Genomic DNA, 17,353 nt, shown 5'->3' on the forward strand with positions numbered 1-17,353 from the left:
GAAACAGCAAGTTGTACATTGCACAGCGGCACTGGGGACCCACAGGAAACGAGGAAAACTGAAAGACACAGAAGAAAAAATCCCTATTTCAAGAAGGAAACCTTCACTGAAAAATACTCTACATACAAATGGGTCCCACTCCAAGGGGAATGGTATTTGGAGAGCTTCTCTAGGAAAGCTTTGTGCTGCCAAGCCTTCTTTGTGAGCATCTCACTACTGCTTTTAGCTTTGGCAGAAGTGTGTGGTAACAGCACCTTCCCGCTTTTGCAACAGCTGAGCACGTTAGGAGGGAAACTGCTGCCCTTGTGCTGCTGAGAGGTGCAGCCTTGCTGAGTCCGGGCTTTGATATGTTACCATCCCCATTATTCACTTCCTCTTGGACAAGAAATTAGTTTCTTCTTCTACATAGAGTTGGTAAAAGAAAGGGGAACAAGAGACACATTCTGTTACTAGAAAGGTTGTGTTTACCACAGTTTTGACATCGGACTTTGTATGTTACACTAAAAAAAAATAAAAATCAAGAAGAGGAGGAGTTGCTACGTGCATTTGCTGTGCCTGCATCTTTCAGATTCCATTTTTCTGTGAAACAGGAGGGAAAATGGCACTTGCCACATGGGTGATCTTGTATCCTCCTCCAGCCCCCTTGCACTGTTTCTGGGATCAGCCTGACCCACCAGTGCACTGAGGCAGATAACTAAACCAGAAGACAATTATTCCTGCAGCAGGTGAACCATTTCCTGCTAGATGGCATCTCCCAGCCACAGGAGATGGGAGAGAGAGTCAGAGCCTTGCAGGAGCCAACAGTGGTTTAACAAAACTGTGGAAGTCTGCTCTAACTGGGGTCAGCCTCTGCCCCATGGAGCTCAACAGCAGGAGGACAACATTGGATGGGGAAATGGAGCCAAGAGTAGGGAAAATGGATTGTGAAAAAAACTGTTTGTTAGGGACAGGAAAAGAGTCAGATCTCTGGAGTGGTGAGTGCTGTAATTCAATGCAAAATCTTCAACTACAGAGTGCATCCTCTTCCCACTATCTAAACCCTGGAGGGTAGAAGAGAGGTCAGGTTTGCTGCCCCTGAGCATTGAAATAGCTCTTCAAAATGAGATGTACAAGGCTTCTGAGCAGGTCTTCCTCATGGGAAGGACAAAAGGCTTCTGGGAGCGTTTTCACACCCCCTACCCAGGTACTCCCCTCCCTCTCTTCCACCACATTGGCTGGTTGCATTTCCCTCTGCTCTTTTGGAGGTCATGGAGCCTGCTCTGTGCTGCCCATAGTTGTTTTAGGAAGCCCATGGGAGCTGGCTGGGTGTAGTGGGATGCTGAGGAGACACTCAGCTTGCAACTGGAGAACGGAGGTTCAGGGATGGGTTCTGTCACACATTTCAAAGCCAGGCCTCATTGTTCAGCAGCTCGGGTTCTTTCCAGCCCTGAGCAGAAGTTGAGCAAGTCTCCTACTCAATCTTCCTCCTGTTGTAGGCATTATCTAGTTTGTTGGGGAAGTCTGAGTAAACACATGAGGGCAAAGTCTTGCTGACGTGTTTCATTTTCTTATGAAATGCGCGTCGCGTCACCGCAAGATGAGGCAGAGGCAAAGCACCAGGATTAGATGCTGTATGAGAGCACTGAACCCCAACCCTTCTGGGCCAGGAGGTCAGAGCCCTGTTCTCCCTCTGGGACTGTCACATGCTGAGCATCTCTTCTCCACCCAGCAACACTCCAGGGCCAGGCTGTGCTCCATAGTCCATGGAACAACCAGAAAGAAGTGTCACTGGGGTGACGACAAGGTGACAGTGCTGCTGGGGCTCAGCAGCCCCCAAAGGCCACTCTGGGCTGTAGTGCTCACCACACAGTTTTGTGAGCCCAACCTGATAGAGCGCTCAGCTGCCACCAAGCAGGGCTTTTGATGTAGCCCTCCCACAGAAGTGGAGCCCCCGGAGGGCTCAGCATGACACATGCTGAGCTCTGCGTGGAAACCCACTGCGGCAGGGGCAGCCTCTCTTCCACTTCCCCATCTTGGGCCGTGTTGCACTGACAGCAGTGAGGCCACTTCCTGGCAGGTTTGCGACACGGGCTGCAGAAAGGCAGAAGCACAGCTAAAAGGGAGCAGGGAGAGGTTGAACGAGGAAGACGGGCAGTGAGTCCCCCAGCGTGGCCGGGTACCCCGTGTCCTGCTCCCACCGCACCATGTCTCTGGTCGAGACGATCCGGCTGTGGCAAGAAGGGGTGTGTGCTGCAGACAGGAAGGAGTGGAGGGCAGCCCTGGATGCCTTCACAGCCGTGCAGAGCCCCCCGGCCAAAATCTGCTACAACATCGGCTGCATCCACCTCGTCCTGGGGAAGCTGGCTGAGGCAGAGGAGGTGAGCGCCACGGTGGGAGGGCTGGGATGGAGCTGTGACAGCCCCAGGCTGTTCTCTGTTCTCGCTGAGCTGGTTTACTCAGTGAGTCATGGATGGAGGCAGCAGCTGAGGCACAGAGCTTTCTGACAGCGCTCTCCCTCCTGGAGGCAGCCGCAGACCCAAGTGCCTGGTGCCAGATGCTTCCAGCTCCAAGAACAAGGAGCCTGGTGCAGGCTCTACCCCCCGGTGCTGCAGGGAGGCTTTGCCCACAAAGCCCAGCTTAGGACAGGTGGCTAAAGCAGACAGGACAGGCAGAGCCACTCTACAGCTTCAGTTTTCCTTCAAGACCTTCCCTTCTTACCCCTCGTTTTGCAGGCATTCACCCAGAGCATCAGCTGTGACAAGCACCTGGCTGTGGCCTATTTCCAGCGGGGAACCATCTTTTACAGGAGGCAGAAGTAAGTGGATGGGGTTCATGCTGTGGTTTTGCCCCCTGCAGTAATGCCAGCCTTTGGCTGAAAGCCGCTGTGGGTAGGTTGGTGGACCAGGAGCTAAAACACAGCCCCAGGAGGCAGGGAACTTCCCCATGGGGCATCTGAAGACACCACGAGGCCATGGGAGAGACCCAACCAAACTCAGTCAAGTTGAATTAAAGACTCATGGGGGCCCAGGTGGTGTATGAGGTGGGGAAGCCCTCTGACATTACCTTGTCCTCTCCTTCACAGCCACGAAATGGCCGTCAAGGATTTTAAGGAGGCACTGGCCCAGCTGCGAGGCAACCAGCTCATCGACTACAAGATCCTGGGGCTGCGGTACAGGCTCTTTGCTTGTGAGGTGAGAAAGCCTGACCAGCATTTTTGGCCTGTTCATTAGCAAAAAAGACAAAAGAAAAAAAAAAAAAAAAAAAAAACAGGGGAAAAACACCCTGCCTTGCAAAAAAACAAGCACGCTGGCACAGGGATGGGGAACCTAGGTGCTACCTAGGGATTTTATTAAGGTGGCAGAAAATCCAAATAGCAAGGGTTCAGTGCCTCTAAGAGCTGAGTTCTTGCTCCCATCCCTGTGGCAGATACTTTACAACATCGCACTGGTGTACGCCACGATGGAGGACTGGAAGAAAGCTGAGGAGCACCTGACGCTGGCAGCCTCCATGAAGAGTGAGCCCCAGCACAACAAGATTGACAGGGCAATGGAAGCTATCCTGGTAAGGAGCAGGCCTTACAGGGGGGTGCTTGCTCATGGTGTTCTGACAGGAAGGAGAGAGAAAGTCCCAGGAACAGGGAAAACACCTTTTAGCTACAGCTTTAGCTGTGCAGGAGAAAACTGTGGATGGCTGCACAAGACATGGGTGTCACAAGGAGGGGGAATGGTGGGAAGAGCTTTCAGGCACTGTGTTGGTAAGACGGGGCTAAAGAGATGCTGGAAGGGCTTGGGTGAGATTGGCACAGTGATGGTTTGGCTTTACGGAGTGAGACCTTCACCACAGAGATAGAAGGAAGGAAGGTGGCAGTGTGACAGTCCCTGATCGCACCCCTGAAGAGCACTGCAACTTTTCTATGCTACAGAAGCAGAAGCTCTATGAGCTGGTGGCAATTCCCCCAGGGAAGCTATTTCGACCAAATGAAAAGCAAGTGGCTCAGCTGGAGAAGAAAGACTACCTGGGAAAAGCCATGGTAAGAAAGAAGCATCTTCTTTATTCAAGCCAAGGCTGTGGGCTGAAGAGAGCTGCTGACCACCCGCTACCTCAGAGCCACCAGGCGCTGAGCTGATGCGCAGTGAGGCACTGTGACAGGGAACCAGTTTGCACCCTGGGGACAGCACCCTGCAGGAGCAGAAGAGATAAGCTCTGCAGAAATACACTTTTATCTGTGCAGCTCTGCAAGTCCTATTTTCAGTTTCCTTAGCGGGAGATTAGGGACAGTCACTCAGCAGTGAGACAGGAAGGCCCCACTGGAGCTTCTACCTGGGCCAAAATCTTGTTTGGGGTACCGGGGTTGGGGAGGAAATGAAGCTATTTAAACTCTGACACCAACAAGTGAACTCCAGTTCTCCCCCTGCTCACACTGAAGCAGTTTTTTCAGCTCAGACAATCCAACAGGACTTCTCTTGCACTAATGAGCAAAATCCAAGCAGTGGGGTGCACCCTTGGGCTCAAATCCTGGCAAGGCAGAACAGCCACCCAGGTGCCAGTACTGCTGCAGAAAGCAAACCTGGAGCATTCACACCCACAGAATTTGGCTTGGACAACAGCAGAGGAGGGCGGGTGTCAGAGATGAGAGGTCTAAGAGCAGATACAGGTTTAAGTCACCGTGTGTCTTCCTTTGGCTGTAGGTGGTGGCATCTGTTGTGGACAAGGATGATTTTTCTGGATTTGCTCCACTTCAACCACAGGTAAAGCTCTGGCCACCCACTCATGGTGCCCGCAGCACCGCAGCCCATGTGGTGTGGGTAGCTTTGAGTGTACGTGGGGATGGCGATGGCCATCCCACACCTTGCCCAGGGCTCCAGCGAGCGAAGACACTTGGTTTGTTCAGCCCAGAGCAGAGCAGGCTGAGGGGAGGCCTCATGGCTGCCTGCAGCTTCCTCGCTAAAGGAGCAGAGAGGGGCAGGCACTGAGCTCTGCTCTCTGGTGACAGCGACAGGACCTGAGGGAACAGCATGGAGCTGGGACAGGGGAGAGTCAGGCTGGGTGCTAGGGAAAGGTTCTGCACCCAGAGGTTGGTCAGACATTGGAACAGCTCCCAAGGGAAGCAGTCATGGCATTAAGACTGCCAGAGTTCAAGAAGCATTTGGACAACATTCTCAGATACAGTGTCTGACTTTTGGGTGGTCCTGTGTGGAGACAAGTTGGATTTGATGATCCTTGTGGATCCCTTCCAACTCAGGACATTCTATGATCCTATGATTCTAAGACCACCATGAACTTTCTGCTACTGCTGGGGGAGGATGAGGTGGAAGCTGCCCCCACATCTCAGCTGCTTTCTTCTTCATCAGAAGGTGCAGCCCACTCACATCTGTAGTTACGCTGGCTCCCTGAATGGAGAAGTAGTGGCCTGGTCACACATCCTCTGCCCCCACCGTGGGATGACTGATTTCAGCAGGGCCCACAGGGAGGTCACGAACCTGCCCCACAAGCCTCCTCAGGGCTGCTCTGTCTAAGCTCAAAACACCAGAGGATCAAGAGCAGTTCTGGTTTTGTTCCTTGTCTTCCTTTCTGGGTCTGTCAGCTCTTCACATTTGCCTCGATATTTTCCTGATGAAGTAACAACAATTTTCCATGGTTAAAGTCACCAGAGTTTTTTCAAGGGTCTTTTGAGAGGATACGAGGAAGCACAACCACTGCAGGCCTACAGTGCTGTTACGTGAGATAAAATACACTGCTTTCAACGCAACAGAGCTCCTTGCTCCAGGAGCCAGACATGCCTTACTATTTCAGTACAAAAGGAGCTTCTTCAGAGAGTTCATAACATCCACCTGACTTTACATTACAGAGGCAGGAGGGACTGTAAAGCTCTGTGACAGCAGCTGGGCGTTTTATAGTAACGGGATGATACACAGCAGCACAACGCACTGTTTAAGCCAGCTGATCTCTAACTCATGATTCCAACCCTCTGTGAGTATGTGAAGCTAAGAACACAAAACCAAACCAGGATCATGCCTCTGGAAATCATGAGGGGGAAGATTTGGAAACTGCTTATCTGAAGGAGCAAACGGACCAACCCAACACGGACCCGTGTAGGGATGACAAGAATGGGAGGAGACTGCAGGCCATTTCTGCAGACTAACCAGAATTTGCCAGATTACAGACAACTTTCTTTTTGTTCACAGGCCTCTGGTCCTCCACCCAGGCCCAAGACACCAGAAATCCTCAAGTAAGTTGGAGGAAAGGTGAGGAAACGTTAGCAGTGTTGCTAACAGACACAGCCAGGTCTGCTCCCGTCCCACGCCACCACAGCTGAGTGCCCAGCTAGCACCCAGAACTAACAGGGGGGAAAGAGAATGGACCAGAGAAACAAGGAAGCAGAGTTCAGGTCCCCTATGCAAAACAGCAGTATCACCTCCCCTCCTGACATGGCTTCCAAATCTAGGGCCCTCGAAGGGCAGCCGCACCGTGTCCTGTACGAGTTCATCCCAGAGACCACTGAGGAGCTGCAGGTCCTGCCAGGAAACATCGTCTTTGTCCTGAAGAAAGAGAAGGACAACTGGGCCACAGTGATGTTCAATGGCAAGGTACCAGGGGCAGGCTTGGCACAAGGGGGTAGATGATGGGGCTGGCACCAGGAGGGATTCAAGTCCCAGGGATTCTCCCATGTTCAGGGCTGGGACAACTCAGTCGCTTCCTCCAGCAGCAGGTTCCTTCCCACAAAGCAATCCTCCTTTGTCTCTGTACCCCTGCAGAAAGGGATCGTCCCCTGCAACTACCTCGAGCCCGTGGAACTCCAGAACAAGCTGCACAGCCAGGTAAGGAGCCCAGGAGGAGCTGGCATCCTGGGGGTTGGAGACAGATCCCCACACAGATCACCCAGCACTTGCTCTAGCAAAACTCAAAACTGCAACTCCTTCCCTCTTGTAACACTGTGGGGCTTCTGGCTCACGGTCATCTTGTTACTCTCACTGAGGCTAGAACTGCCTGGTTCCACCCCAAAATGATAGGTGGCATGGCAGAGCTCAGCCCCAAACCCCTGGCTCGGTGGGCTGGAGTGGGTCCCTAAGACAGGAGCACCCCAGGGCTGTGCCCGCTCCCTCAGGAGGGCTCCGAGTGACAGCACTGTCCTCTTCCCACCTGGCACAGGACGAAATCCCTCCTGAACCTGAGATCCCCGAGCCTCCCAGCTCCATTGCTCCAGCAAAGGCCCGTCGGCCAGCACCAGGTCAGTGTGGGGAATGGAAGGGGTGGGAGGACTTTGGGGACAAGCCTGGGGACAGCCTTCTCGGTGCTGTGTTCTCACAGCCGGTGCCATCTGTCAAGACCAGGGCTGGGGGCCAGCTTCTTCTGTTCTCCAGATCCTCTGGCCCCTTTTGACACCAAGGATGGGGAAGCATTAAGGCAGGAGACAACGCTGCAACTGCACTGTTGAGGATGGAGCAAACCAGAGCATGTAGGCCCCTCTGTGCTCCTAATTAGCACAGCAGCTAATGGAAAAAAGGGCCTGGAGATAGGAACAGGGCAAGTGACCCAGCTTGTGCAAGTCCCAGAGCAGGAAGATCATTGCAGGCTTCTCCTTAAAGCAGGGCATCTGGGATTATCAGAGTGCTGAGCTAGTTTTGGAGGCTCTGCCAGTGCCCTGGGGACTTCTGGCTGATGCTGCTCAGCAACCACATCCCAGGCTGGGGCTGTGGGTGCTGAGACACCAATTTGCCCCAAGCACAGCCTGGAGGAGAGGAGGCTCAGGGGTGACCTTATCGTTTTTTTTAGGTACCTCAAGGGAGGCTGTAGCGAGGTGGGGGTTGGCCTGTTCTCCCACGTGCCTGGTGACAGGACGAGGGGGAATGGGCTTAAGTTGAGCCAGGGGAGTTTTAGGTTAGATGTTAGGAAGAACTTCTTCACTGAAAGGGTTGTGAGGCACTGGAACAGGCTGCCCAGGGAAGTGGTGGAGTCACCATCCCTGGAAGTCTTCAAAAGACGCTTAGATGTAGAGCTTAGGGATATGGTTTAGTGGAGGGCTGTTAGTGTTAGGTTGGAGGTTGGACTCGATGACCTTGAGGTCTCTTCCAACCTAGAAAATTCTGTGATTCTGTGATGCTGTGAAACTGATGCCCAGCACCTCAAAAGTCAGTTCCCCTCCTCCCAGCCACATAAATGAGCTGAGGCAGCACTGGAGTCCCACTCCAAACCCAGCTAACTACCTCCAGGGCCCCCTCCCCAGGCAGGGAGGGCAAGCAGGAAACAAGACTGCAGCCCAAACACAGGCTCTTGCTGCAGGGAACAGGGCTTCTCTTTCACCCCAGAGCAGCCCACTCCAGCCCCCAACAATCAATCACTAGCACCAGGTCAGTGTCAGCACTGGGATTTGCACCATCTTTGCAAATTTCCAGCCCCAGAGAAAGACAGCTGGGAGAGGCCTATGTTACAGCACAGGCCAGCTCTCGCTTTGTCCACAAAGTCCAGTACTGGAGGTCATTCAGCTGTCAGAGCACAAGATACATCATTATTTGTGCTTGCAAATGCATTCATATTTTAAAGAAGTCCACCCAGGAGTAACATCCCAGCCCTAAAGCTCCTACCCCACGAATGCAGGACAGGCTCCACAGGGAGAAAGCAAGAACAGCACAGACCTGAATCAAGGCAGGGAAGACAGAGCCCAAACCTCTTTCCAGTGGTTACTGATAAACCCCATGTAAGGATCCCACCACAGCTGGCACCACTTCCATTTGAGTGACTACAGGTGGCTCCAAGGTTGGTTGGTGTCACTGCAGATCACAGAATCACAGAATTTCTAGGTTGGAAGAGACCTCAAGATCATCGAGTCCAACCTAACACTAACACGTCCTCCACTAAACCATATCACTAAGCTAGATAATGATGGGTGTCAAAGAGAAGGGCTACAGAAATACTGAAAACATTTATGCCCAGAGCAGTAACACTTACGCTGTTCCACATGCTGAGGCACTGTTTTCTTCTTCCTCAGACTATGTTCCTGTTGCTACAACGCAGCCCAGAGAAGCTACAGCGGTAAGATGTGTGTGGTGGGCATCACGGGAAGGTAGAGCCAGGGTCTACACTACAAACCAACACCTATTGCACGTCGAGAGGTGCTGGCATGCTTTGCAAGCACCATAGCCCTGGGAGTGCTTCAGCTTTTTGTCACTCAGGAGCTTCTCCAAAGCGTAACACAGGGACTAGCAAGATATCAGGGTCTGGGAGGTCTCCTCCAGAAGCAACAATCCCAACTGAAGACAAGAACAGAGGGGAAGGGAGTGGGGACACCTTGAATTTGGACACCTAGGAAGCCACACATGGTCACTAGATACCTAGTGCACTCCTGTGCTCTCTCCTGGGCCAAGCCCAGGGCAGCCAAGCAGCCACACATGCTACATAGCTTTGGTGGCCTAGCTCAGAAGTATTAAAGGCTGCCAATGGTAACAGGGATGGCTCCCAGACAGCTGATGGCACACAGCTCAGCTTTTACTGAGGTGACAGCATTTTCTGTGTCCCAGTTCCTCTCCCTGCCCACAGCAAGCCCCTGCGCTGCAAGCAGGCACAGCCCCGTGGGGAGAAGCCTCTGACACCCCCATTTTCCACTTGCAGGAAACCAAAACAGCACCTTGCATTCTCAAGGTGCATTACAAATACACAGTTGCAATGCAAGTCCAGCCAGGCCTCTCCTACAAAGAGCTCCTGAACCTCATTTGCAAGAAACTGGAGCTCCAGCCTGAGCACACACAGCTGAGGTGAGGTGCTGCCTGCTGAAGGGGCTGTGTTTTTGTCTCCCACCCTTACCCAAATCCTCTACGTGCCCAGGTACAAGCCTGTGGGCAGCGAGGAGCTGGTGACTCTGAGCACGGAGAATATGGAGGCAGCTTGGAGCCACAGCAAGGACAACTGCCTGACAGTGTGGTGCGACATCACAGAGGTCAGTGACAGCTGCTGGTGGCAGCCGCCTCTTCTGGTGGCAGGGCCTGGGGCTGAAACCTAAGCAGAGCTTGTCTGTCTTATTCTGGGACAAAAAGAGAAAAGCCAAGACATGTCTTTACCAGCTTATTTCCTGCCCTAGGGAGAGGGATTTTTACCAGAGGAGCCACAGAAGGCAATGCCGGAGGAGATGGGAGCAACCCAAGTGGTAGCACAGTACAATTATGAAGCCACCCAGCCCGAAGACCTGGAGTTTCAGGCAGGAGATGTGATACTTGTTTTATCCAAAGGTAACTATGCTCCTGCCGTGACAGGGGAAGGGAGGGACCTTCCAGCTGCGGTGAGGGCATGGGCCTGACTCCAAGATGCCAAGCACCTGCAGCAGCTCCTGTTAAGCTGCAGGCTCCCAGCACCTGCCAGTCAGGCCCAAATCCCTCGGGTACCTGGTGGCACAGAGGACAGGTGCCAGCAGTGCTTTAGCCAGCTCCTCAGGGCAACCTACAAGCTTCATTAGAGACATTGATCTCTTGCCCCAAGATCTCCACTTCTCTAAAGTAAACTGTTTCACAGTTGGGATCTGCAAAGCAGCAGCCTGGCCCAGGCAGCCTGCACCAAGAGGAGGCTGCTTCTCCTGCAAATTGCAGTTGGCCACCTTCAGATGGAAAACCGGCTGCTTGGATTCTTAAGTTAGCCTCAGTCTTCTTTAGTGATTGCATGAGAACTGATGTTTAAATACAAGCCAGGAATCTCAGCAAGAGCTAGTCTACATTTTTGACTTTGATCCTCTCACTTATGCCCAACAGCCAAGCAGGGAGGACAAGCTGGCTGTGCTGTAGCAAAGGCTGCAGGTGAGCCCAGCTTGAGTGAAAAATTAGCTACAGCGAGAGCTGCTTGCACAGGGCAACTGTTTCTTCCTCCCCTGAGCCTCTGAATAAAGCCATGACAGCAGAAATGGTTTTAAATGAGGAAAAAAAAAAAAAAAACACCACCACAAAATTACGATACCTTGCTACACGCAGCACTACCACTAAGTTGTGGAGCAGGGTTAGGCAGCTGTACACCAGTTCCTCCTCCAGTTGCACAGATGAAGTTTTACACGTTGCAACACTGATGAAGTAGTGTCATGAAGAGGGGGAAGTCATCACTGAGCTAGCTATACTATTTCCCATTAAGTTTTTTCCCTTGTTGGGTTTCTGACAGCAAGAGTTTTCAGAGCTCCCAGCTTTAATCACCCTGGGGTAGCAGAATCTTTTTGTTTGAGATGAACGTCGAACAGCAGGTGAAACTACGCTTTAGTTCTTATCTTGAAGGGGGCAGTCCCAGGTCTCTAATCACTTCTGCACTCTCATCTTGTTTCTGCTGTTATTCAAGGCAATTTCTGAGCCCACATCTGGCTTTAAGACCCCAATTCTCAAATTCTTAGCAGAAATACAACCTTGGAAAGCACCCTCTACTGCCTTCACCATCCCCGCCTGCTGTTGATGATAGTTTTAGATTAAAAGTTGGATGTTCAGCAAATAAAACCACTACATACTTTATTGTGGTTGTAATTCACGTGAATGCAGGCAGAGTGAGGAAAGGCAGCGATACAAAGTCTTTAATACTTACAGGCTTATTTGCCTACATAAATTGCATGGTTTCTCAACAGAAAAAACTTGCAACATTTCCAGGAACATACATAGTTTTATCTTTTCGGAAACTTAGCTGCTATATCTCAAAAACAAAACAAAACAAAAAAAAAAAACAAAACAAAACAAAAAAAAAACAAAAAACAAAACAAAACAAAACAAAACAAAAAAACTTCTATAATGATCTATTTTCCCACTTTGTTCAGTAGTGTATTGCTCTGTACAACTCCCTGAAAGGAAGGTGGGGGGAGCTGGCAGTCTTCTCACAGATAGCTGGTGATAGGACTAGAGGGAATGGCCTCAAGTTGTGCCAGGGGAGGTTCAGGTTGGAAATTAGGAGATATTTCCTCTCAGGAGCAGTCAGGCATTGGAACGGGTTGCCCAGGGAGGTGGTGGAGTCACCGTCCCTGGGAGCGTTTAAGGGAAGGTTGGACATGGTGCTTAAGGATGTGATTTAGTGGGTGACATTGGTGGTTGGTGGTAGGGGGGTGTTTGGAACAGATGATCTTGAAGGTTTCTTCCAACCCTAATAATTCTGTGATTCCTATCTCTAGACCTTGCTGTCTGCCTTTCTTCCTCAGACCTTCTCCCTGTTTCCACAGTCACCTCTCTATCAGGCTCTCAGGTGGCTATTTTATCTTAAAATGGTGAACTAAGGCCTGTCTGCAGCACACAAAGGTATGTTATTATCATGCTCCTGCACATCCCTGGAGTGACAAAAATTGTGTAAATTTTATCTTCCAGTGAATGAAGACTGGTTAGAAGGCCAGTGCAACGGGAAGATAGGCATCTTCCCATCTGCTTTCGTTCAAGATTGTAACACTAAAGACCCAGAAATCTGATTTCTAAAGAGCTAAAGGAGTCTTGGACACCAAAGAAAATTAAGAATTCAACTGTTGCAATCAAGTTTCCACATTAATCACTGCATCTGAAAATGGACTGAAAATATTATTGCTACATATATTAAAAGCTTTATTTTTGTTTTAACTTTTGCATTGCTCTGTCTGAAGCGGGTAGTTATCTTCCTGCTAGGGATACATGCAGTGCTAAGGCTGTGCTCACCAGCAGACTCTGCAGCACCAGCTCTGCCCCACCAACCAGCCCTTTGCCTGGGAAAATCCATGGCAGGGTGGTGCCAGTTGCTTTTACAGGCCCACTGACCTGGGGAGCTGCTCCTTGAGAAGCTATGGACCATGAAAGGCTGTACTCGAACAGAATTTACTTCCTTCAAACATTATTGCTCACTGCAAGAGCTTAATCAAAAGCCACTGCACAGCCTTGCCCTGCTCCACTGACAACCCTTCACACACGTACACATTTTCAGCTCTAGGGGTCGTTTCTGGGAGCTTTTTCTCAGCAGTCACAAGAGACAGTAATTTAAGATGACACTGCCACAGATCTCAGCAGGTCACCTGGTAGTAAAGTTGCTCCCTACACATTAGTCTGCATAACTGTAACTTCCATAACTTCTTCCATATCCAAATTAAACAGGTTTTAAACAGGTTTGTCCCCCTTCTGCCATTGGGTGCCATGACTCTGCTTTCACCATATTTAACCTTCCCTGGCTGCTGAGAGCTGCTCCTTCTGGCGTTTTAAAAATAGCTATGCTGCCCTGTCCTCAGAATGTGAGAGCTGGAGGCACAGCAAGCCCTCTGCTTCAGGGAGGTTTCCCCAGTTCTCACCCTATCACCCAGGTTCTGTACAACCCCACCCTCCCATTGACTTGCATCTCACATTTAAATTGAAAAGGAACTCATTCTGGAGAGTTGCATGGATAAAACAAACACCTGACCTCTCAAAAATGGAGCAGCTCTACAGCTTTCTTAACCTCCCTTTGACATGTCTGGAAGCATGCTGTTTAGAAACAACCAACAAGTGCAAGTGCCATCCTGATTTACAGGCAGGTCAACAGCAGAAGAATCCACGTCCTCCAGCTCCTGGTGCCTGTGCTCTACCAGATTCAGGTAATCCAGCCTGCAAGTGACAGAGCTTTGTAAGCTACTCCCAGCCCAGATTTATGATTGAGTACATAAAAACATATTGTACACAGGCAGCACAAAACCACAATCCGATTATCTGCACTGAGCCCAAGCCAGAATCTGTGATTTATTTAGTTCTCTTTCAGGAAAAAAAAAGAAAATCAACTCCAAACCTTCATCTGACTTATCCAGAGAAATACGCATTTTTGAAAGACTGCTGAGTTACACAGGAAATGAATGCTACACACAGACCTGGATGGAGAGAACATGGTTTAATTAAAGGCAAAGCTGATTTCAGCAGCTGCAGATCTTGCACAGACAGACAAAAAACACAAAAAAAGCTTACGACACAAACCAGTTTCTGTTGGGGGCCCCTTCCCTTGCTCCCCTGGACTCCGGAAGACAGGAGGGGAGTCCCAGCCAAGCGTCAGACGCGTTCCTGACACCGGATTCTCATGCACAAGTGGAGCGGTGTGGCTGGGACCCTGGCACGGCCGGGAGTGAGATGGTGAACCTGGTTAGCTCGTTTAGGGTGCAAGAGTCAGTGACAGTTCAAACACTGGAATGTCGCAGCTGCCGGGGCGCACAGCTCAATACACAAACGGGGAAGGCTGGGGATAGGTACAGAGGGGTTTGGTTCATATTAGCACTGGGTGGGAACTTCACTTTTTGGACTTGTTAAAGGAAATACATCTTCAAAATGCAACAAAGAACAGTGATGTTGCTAACGTGGAGAACGTGGGGGAGCTGCTCATACCCTCGGATGGGTATTGGGTCTCCATCTTCCCTTTTTGTATTCTGTCGGGGCTGCCCAGACTCCAGTGTCACTTAGGCTCCTGCATGTGCTTTGCTCTGCAGCTGACTTCCAGCTCAGAGATCCTGAACCATCACACAAACCCCTACTGCTAAACACAGCAAATGGACATTGAGATTGTTTCCGTAACTTCCCTGGGAAGCCTAACAAAAACGCTGTCCTTTCCTTTAATGAAGTTTCCAGTCTTCCTTCCCCCTAATAAATAGCAAATAAAACGTTTTTCTTTCCCTTCTGCACCTTTTCACATGTGAACAGCACTATGCTTTCTTCTACATGTGGGTTGCACATGTGTGTCCACGGTGCCTCAGATTCCTTTCTAGAACTGAAAGCCTGGGGGCTGCATCTGGGAGGGCAGGGGACGGGTTTCTGCAGAGCTGGTGTGTGCCTATGGGGGCTCGTACACTCCACATTGTCCAGGCTGACTGTCGTCTTTACCCAGTCCTGCTGGACCCCTGATTACTTTCTGCAAGATGTTGCACATTGGCAATAAAACTACTAGCATCCAGCGAAAATGGGAGGATGGGGAAAAAAAAAAAAAAAAAAAAACATTGAAAGCTTTCTACCTACCTATTAAAATGAGTCAGGCTGTGAATGCACAGACTAGCCTGCCCTTTGTGGGGCTAGCCACTATGCTACAGTAAAATGTACAGGAATCAAACATTAATTTAAAACCCCATAGCAGTTAAACTTGCTTGTCCAGCAGGGTGCTGCAATGCCCCACATCACTGATAATAGCTCAAACACCTACTGAGAGGAGGGCATTTCATGCTGGAGTCTCTAACCCACCCACAGGCTGGCTAAAGCCTTTGAGTGAAAGGAAGTGGTGTCAAGTGCCAGATTCTCCTTCATGAAACTCCTTCAGTAGCCCAGGAGATAAAGCCCACCTTGCCACCAACCTCCTCTGACCAGAGCAGCAACTGGGGCTTCTGTTGCTCTACACTGACTAAAACGCATGTCTCTGTATGGAAGAATTCAGTGTGATCTTACTACTGAGATAGTCATAAAGATGTTTAGGAGTAATTTCAACTACATTCTCAGTCAGCGAAGCAATCATTAATGGATTCCTATTTTATCTCCCCAAAGAGAGGAAAAGGATTGAGAAGTTCTCATTGGCTTCTCCCATCTGCCCTTCGTTCTCAGCTTTTACTTCCCATGTGGCTGGGGACATGCACAATGGAGAAGGTGAGAGGCGGTGATATCGGGTTACTGAGTGAGACAAACAGCAGTTCCTCTCTCCCTTCAGAGGGCCCAGGGATGGGAGAGTTCCTGATGTTGTTTTCTTGCACTGCAGACGTTTTGTGCACACTCAGTGGGTTGGTGGAGCACTTACGCCCTCCTGACAGCGAGGAACAGAAGAGAGGGCTGCCACCTGCACAGGACTGTGTGGGCCAGTCCTGCAAACCCAACATGCCATGGTTTATGGAGCCTTTGTTTGCACGGGTTGCCACCTCGTTCTCAATGCGGTGGGTTCATGGTGCCTTGTCCACGTTGCTGTTTCTGCTTCTGCTGCATTAACAGCTGCTCCAGGGCTGAGGGTCCTGGGTGCATCATGGAACTGGACCAGATGGACTAAAAGTAAACAGTCAACACTAGCATCTCCTTGTTTTCTTACAGATGAGGAGACTTTACTCATTTTCCCCTCTTCCCTTCGTCACTCATACCTGTCTTACCATGAAAGTCAGACTTCAAAAGGTGGCCTTCTAAAGGGAGCTCCCCTTGAAGCAGCTTACCCTCCCCACCAGAATCCTCATTACCATATAAATATATCCCACATTCACAATTACTAATTTTAGACCAGTCAAAGCAAATGTTATTTCTTCCAGTTCTGCCAGCCTGGTCTTGTTCCACAAAATATTCTAGAACAGCAAGAACTGAGAAACTGTGACATCTTCCAGAACTGGTCATGCCTCCCACATTGCCTACGTAAGCAAGGAATTTGCATGAAAAGCCTCCAAGGTTTGACCCTGAACCCCGACACCTGGAACAGCAGCGTGAGCTGCCTATAGCCACCAGACCCTGGCCCCATAGGCAAGTGCCTGTTCCCAAGCACAGCTTTATAGTTATAAGCCTTATAGTTAACTATACCTTCAGACTCTCCATGAGCACAGCTGAGGAGTCCTCTATGGCAGGGCCTTGGGCTGCCCAGGTGCCACTGGGAGTGCTGGGCTGGTGCCAGCTGCTCTCTGATGACGACGTTGCTGGGAGATAGTCCAGACCAAACCCTCCCATTGCTAAAATGGGGAAGAGAGACAAATTCAAAGGAATCTAGCAAAACCATTGCAAAAACAAACGTCAACAGCTGGCTTCATCCAGGCCTGGAACACAGCACTTGCCTGGCTTATCTGTTTTCCAGCGGTCTGCGATTCTCCTGTCTCTGTTGTCTGGAGTCCCAATAGGTCCGAAGTTGGAGAAGGGAACAGAATTGTGGTTATGGGTTGGAGGGGAGCTTGGCAAGCTGCTGGGGTTGGAGGAGTGAGGAGACTGGCTGGCTGGTGTCGAATGATCTAGTGATTACAAGGCAAGAGGGAAAAAGTGAAGAGAAACAGCAGGAGCCTCCTGATTTTGAATTTCATAGTGCTGCTGCAATTTCTGCCATCACTCAGTTTTCTCCAGTACTGAAGGTCAGTTTTTATTCCCTCTATTGCATGAGTAAATTCATAAATTCTGAGCGAAAGCATTTGCACATATACAATAATAGAATGACTGTGTTTAAGTGCACATACATGCCTACCAGAAAGCAAAAATCCAGGAAACCTCAAGAGGGCTGGCTAGTGAACAGTGAGCTTTCCCCTTGTTTCTTGAATAACTTCTCTCAAACAAACAAACCTATCTCCAAGCTTGACAAGCTAATAAAGAATAACTTTAGACCAAGGAGTTTGCAAGTTTACAACTTCAATTTGAATGTTTTACACTTCTTTGGGTCTTAAAGCAATTCAGACCAGAACTGAATACTGAGCAAAGCAGGAGTGCAGGCATGGAAGAGTCTCTCTGTGAGCAGGAGAGCGCGATGCCTGAAGAGAACA

At 50.2% G+C, this 17,353-nt stretch overlaps 2 protein-coding genes across 7 annotated transcripts in view; one reads left to right on the forward strand and one right to left on the reverse strand.

Annotated features, from left to right (window-relative positions):
• Positions 1–2,183: 2,183 nt before the first annotated feature.
• Positions 2,184–12,379, forward strand: NCF2 (neutrophil cytosolic factor 2). The gene is made up of 15 exons (XM_032192266.1): positions 2,184–2,357; positions 2,712–2,794; positions 3,062–3,170; positions 3,406–3,540; positions 3,902–4,009; positions 4,668–4,727; positions 6,165–6,208; positions 6,425–6,566; positions 6,735–6,797; positions 7,129–7,207; positions 8,966–9,009; positions 9,586–9,728; positions 9,799–9,910; positions 10,052–10,199; positions 12,282–12,379. Exons 1-15 carry the CDS (start codon positions 2,184–2,186, stop codon positions 12,377–12,379), a joined length of 1,542 nt encoding a protein of 513 aa, XP_032048157.1.
• A 1,394-nt stretch (positions 12,380–13,773) lies between these two features.
• Positions 13,774–17,353, reverse strand: part of SMG7 (SMG7 nonsense mediated mRNA decay factor) — a 47,210-nt gene continuing 43,630 nt past the window's right edge. For all 6 annotated transcript variants that reach the window (XM_032192123.1, XM_032192124.1, XM_032192126.1 and 3 more), the window contains 3 exons: positions 16,664–16,834; positions 16,416–16,561; positions 13,774–15,899 (listed from right to left, as the gene is read on the reverse strand). In XM_032192123.1, coding sequence (XP_032048014.1) covers positions 15,786–15,899; positions 16,416–16,561; positions 16,664–16,834 — 431 coding nt within the window. In that variant the 3' untranslated portion in view covers positions 13,774–15,785. The remainder of the gene's footprint in view (positions 15,900–16,415; positions 16,562–16,663; positions 16,835–17,353) is intronic.

Source organism: Aythya fuligula, chromosome 8 (genome assembly GCF_009819795.1).
Source record: "Aythya fuligula isolate bAytFul2 chromosome 8, bAytFul2.pri, whole genome shotgun sequence".
NCBI classification, from domain to species: Eukaryota; Metazoa; Chordata; class Aves; order Anseriformes; family Anatidae; genus Aythya; species Aythya fuligula.

Bases quoted from the DNA above. Each gene is read 5' to 3' on its own strand.
- NCF2 (XM_032192266.1), top strand. From the start codon at position 2,184: ATGTCTCTGGTCGAGACGATCCGGCTGTGGCAAGAAGGGGTGTGTGCT. The intron at 2,795-3,061 runs GTAAGTGGATGG...TCTCCTTCACAG, and splicing joins ATCTTTTACAGGAGGCAGAA to CCACGAAATGGCCGTCAAGG. The intron at 6,209-6,424 runs GTAAGTTGGAGG...TTCCAAATCTAG, and splicing joins AAGACACCAGAAATCCTCAA to GGCCCTCGAAGGGCAGCCGC.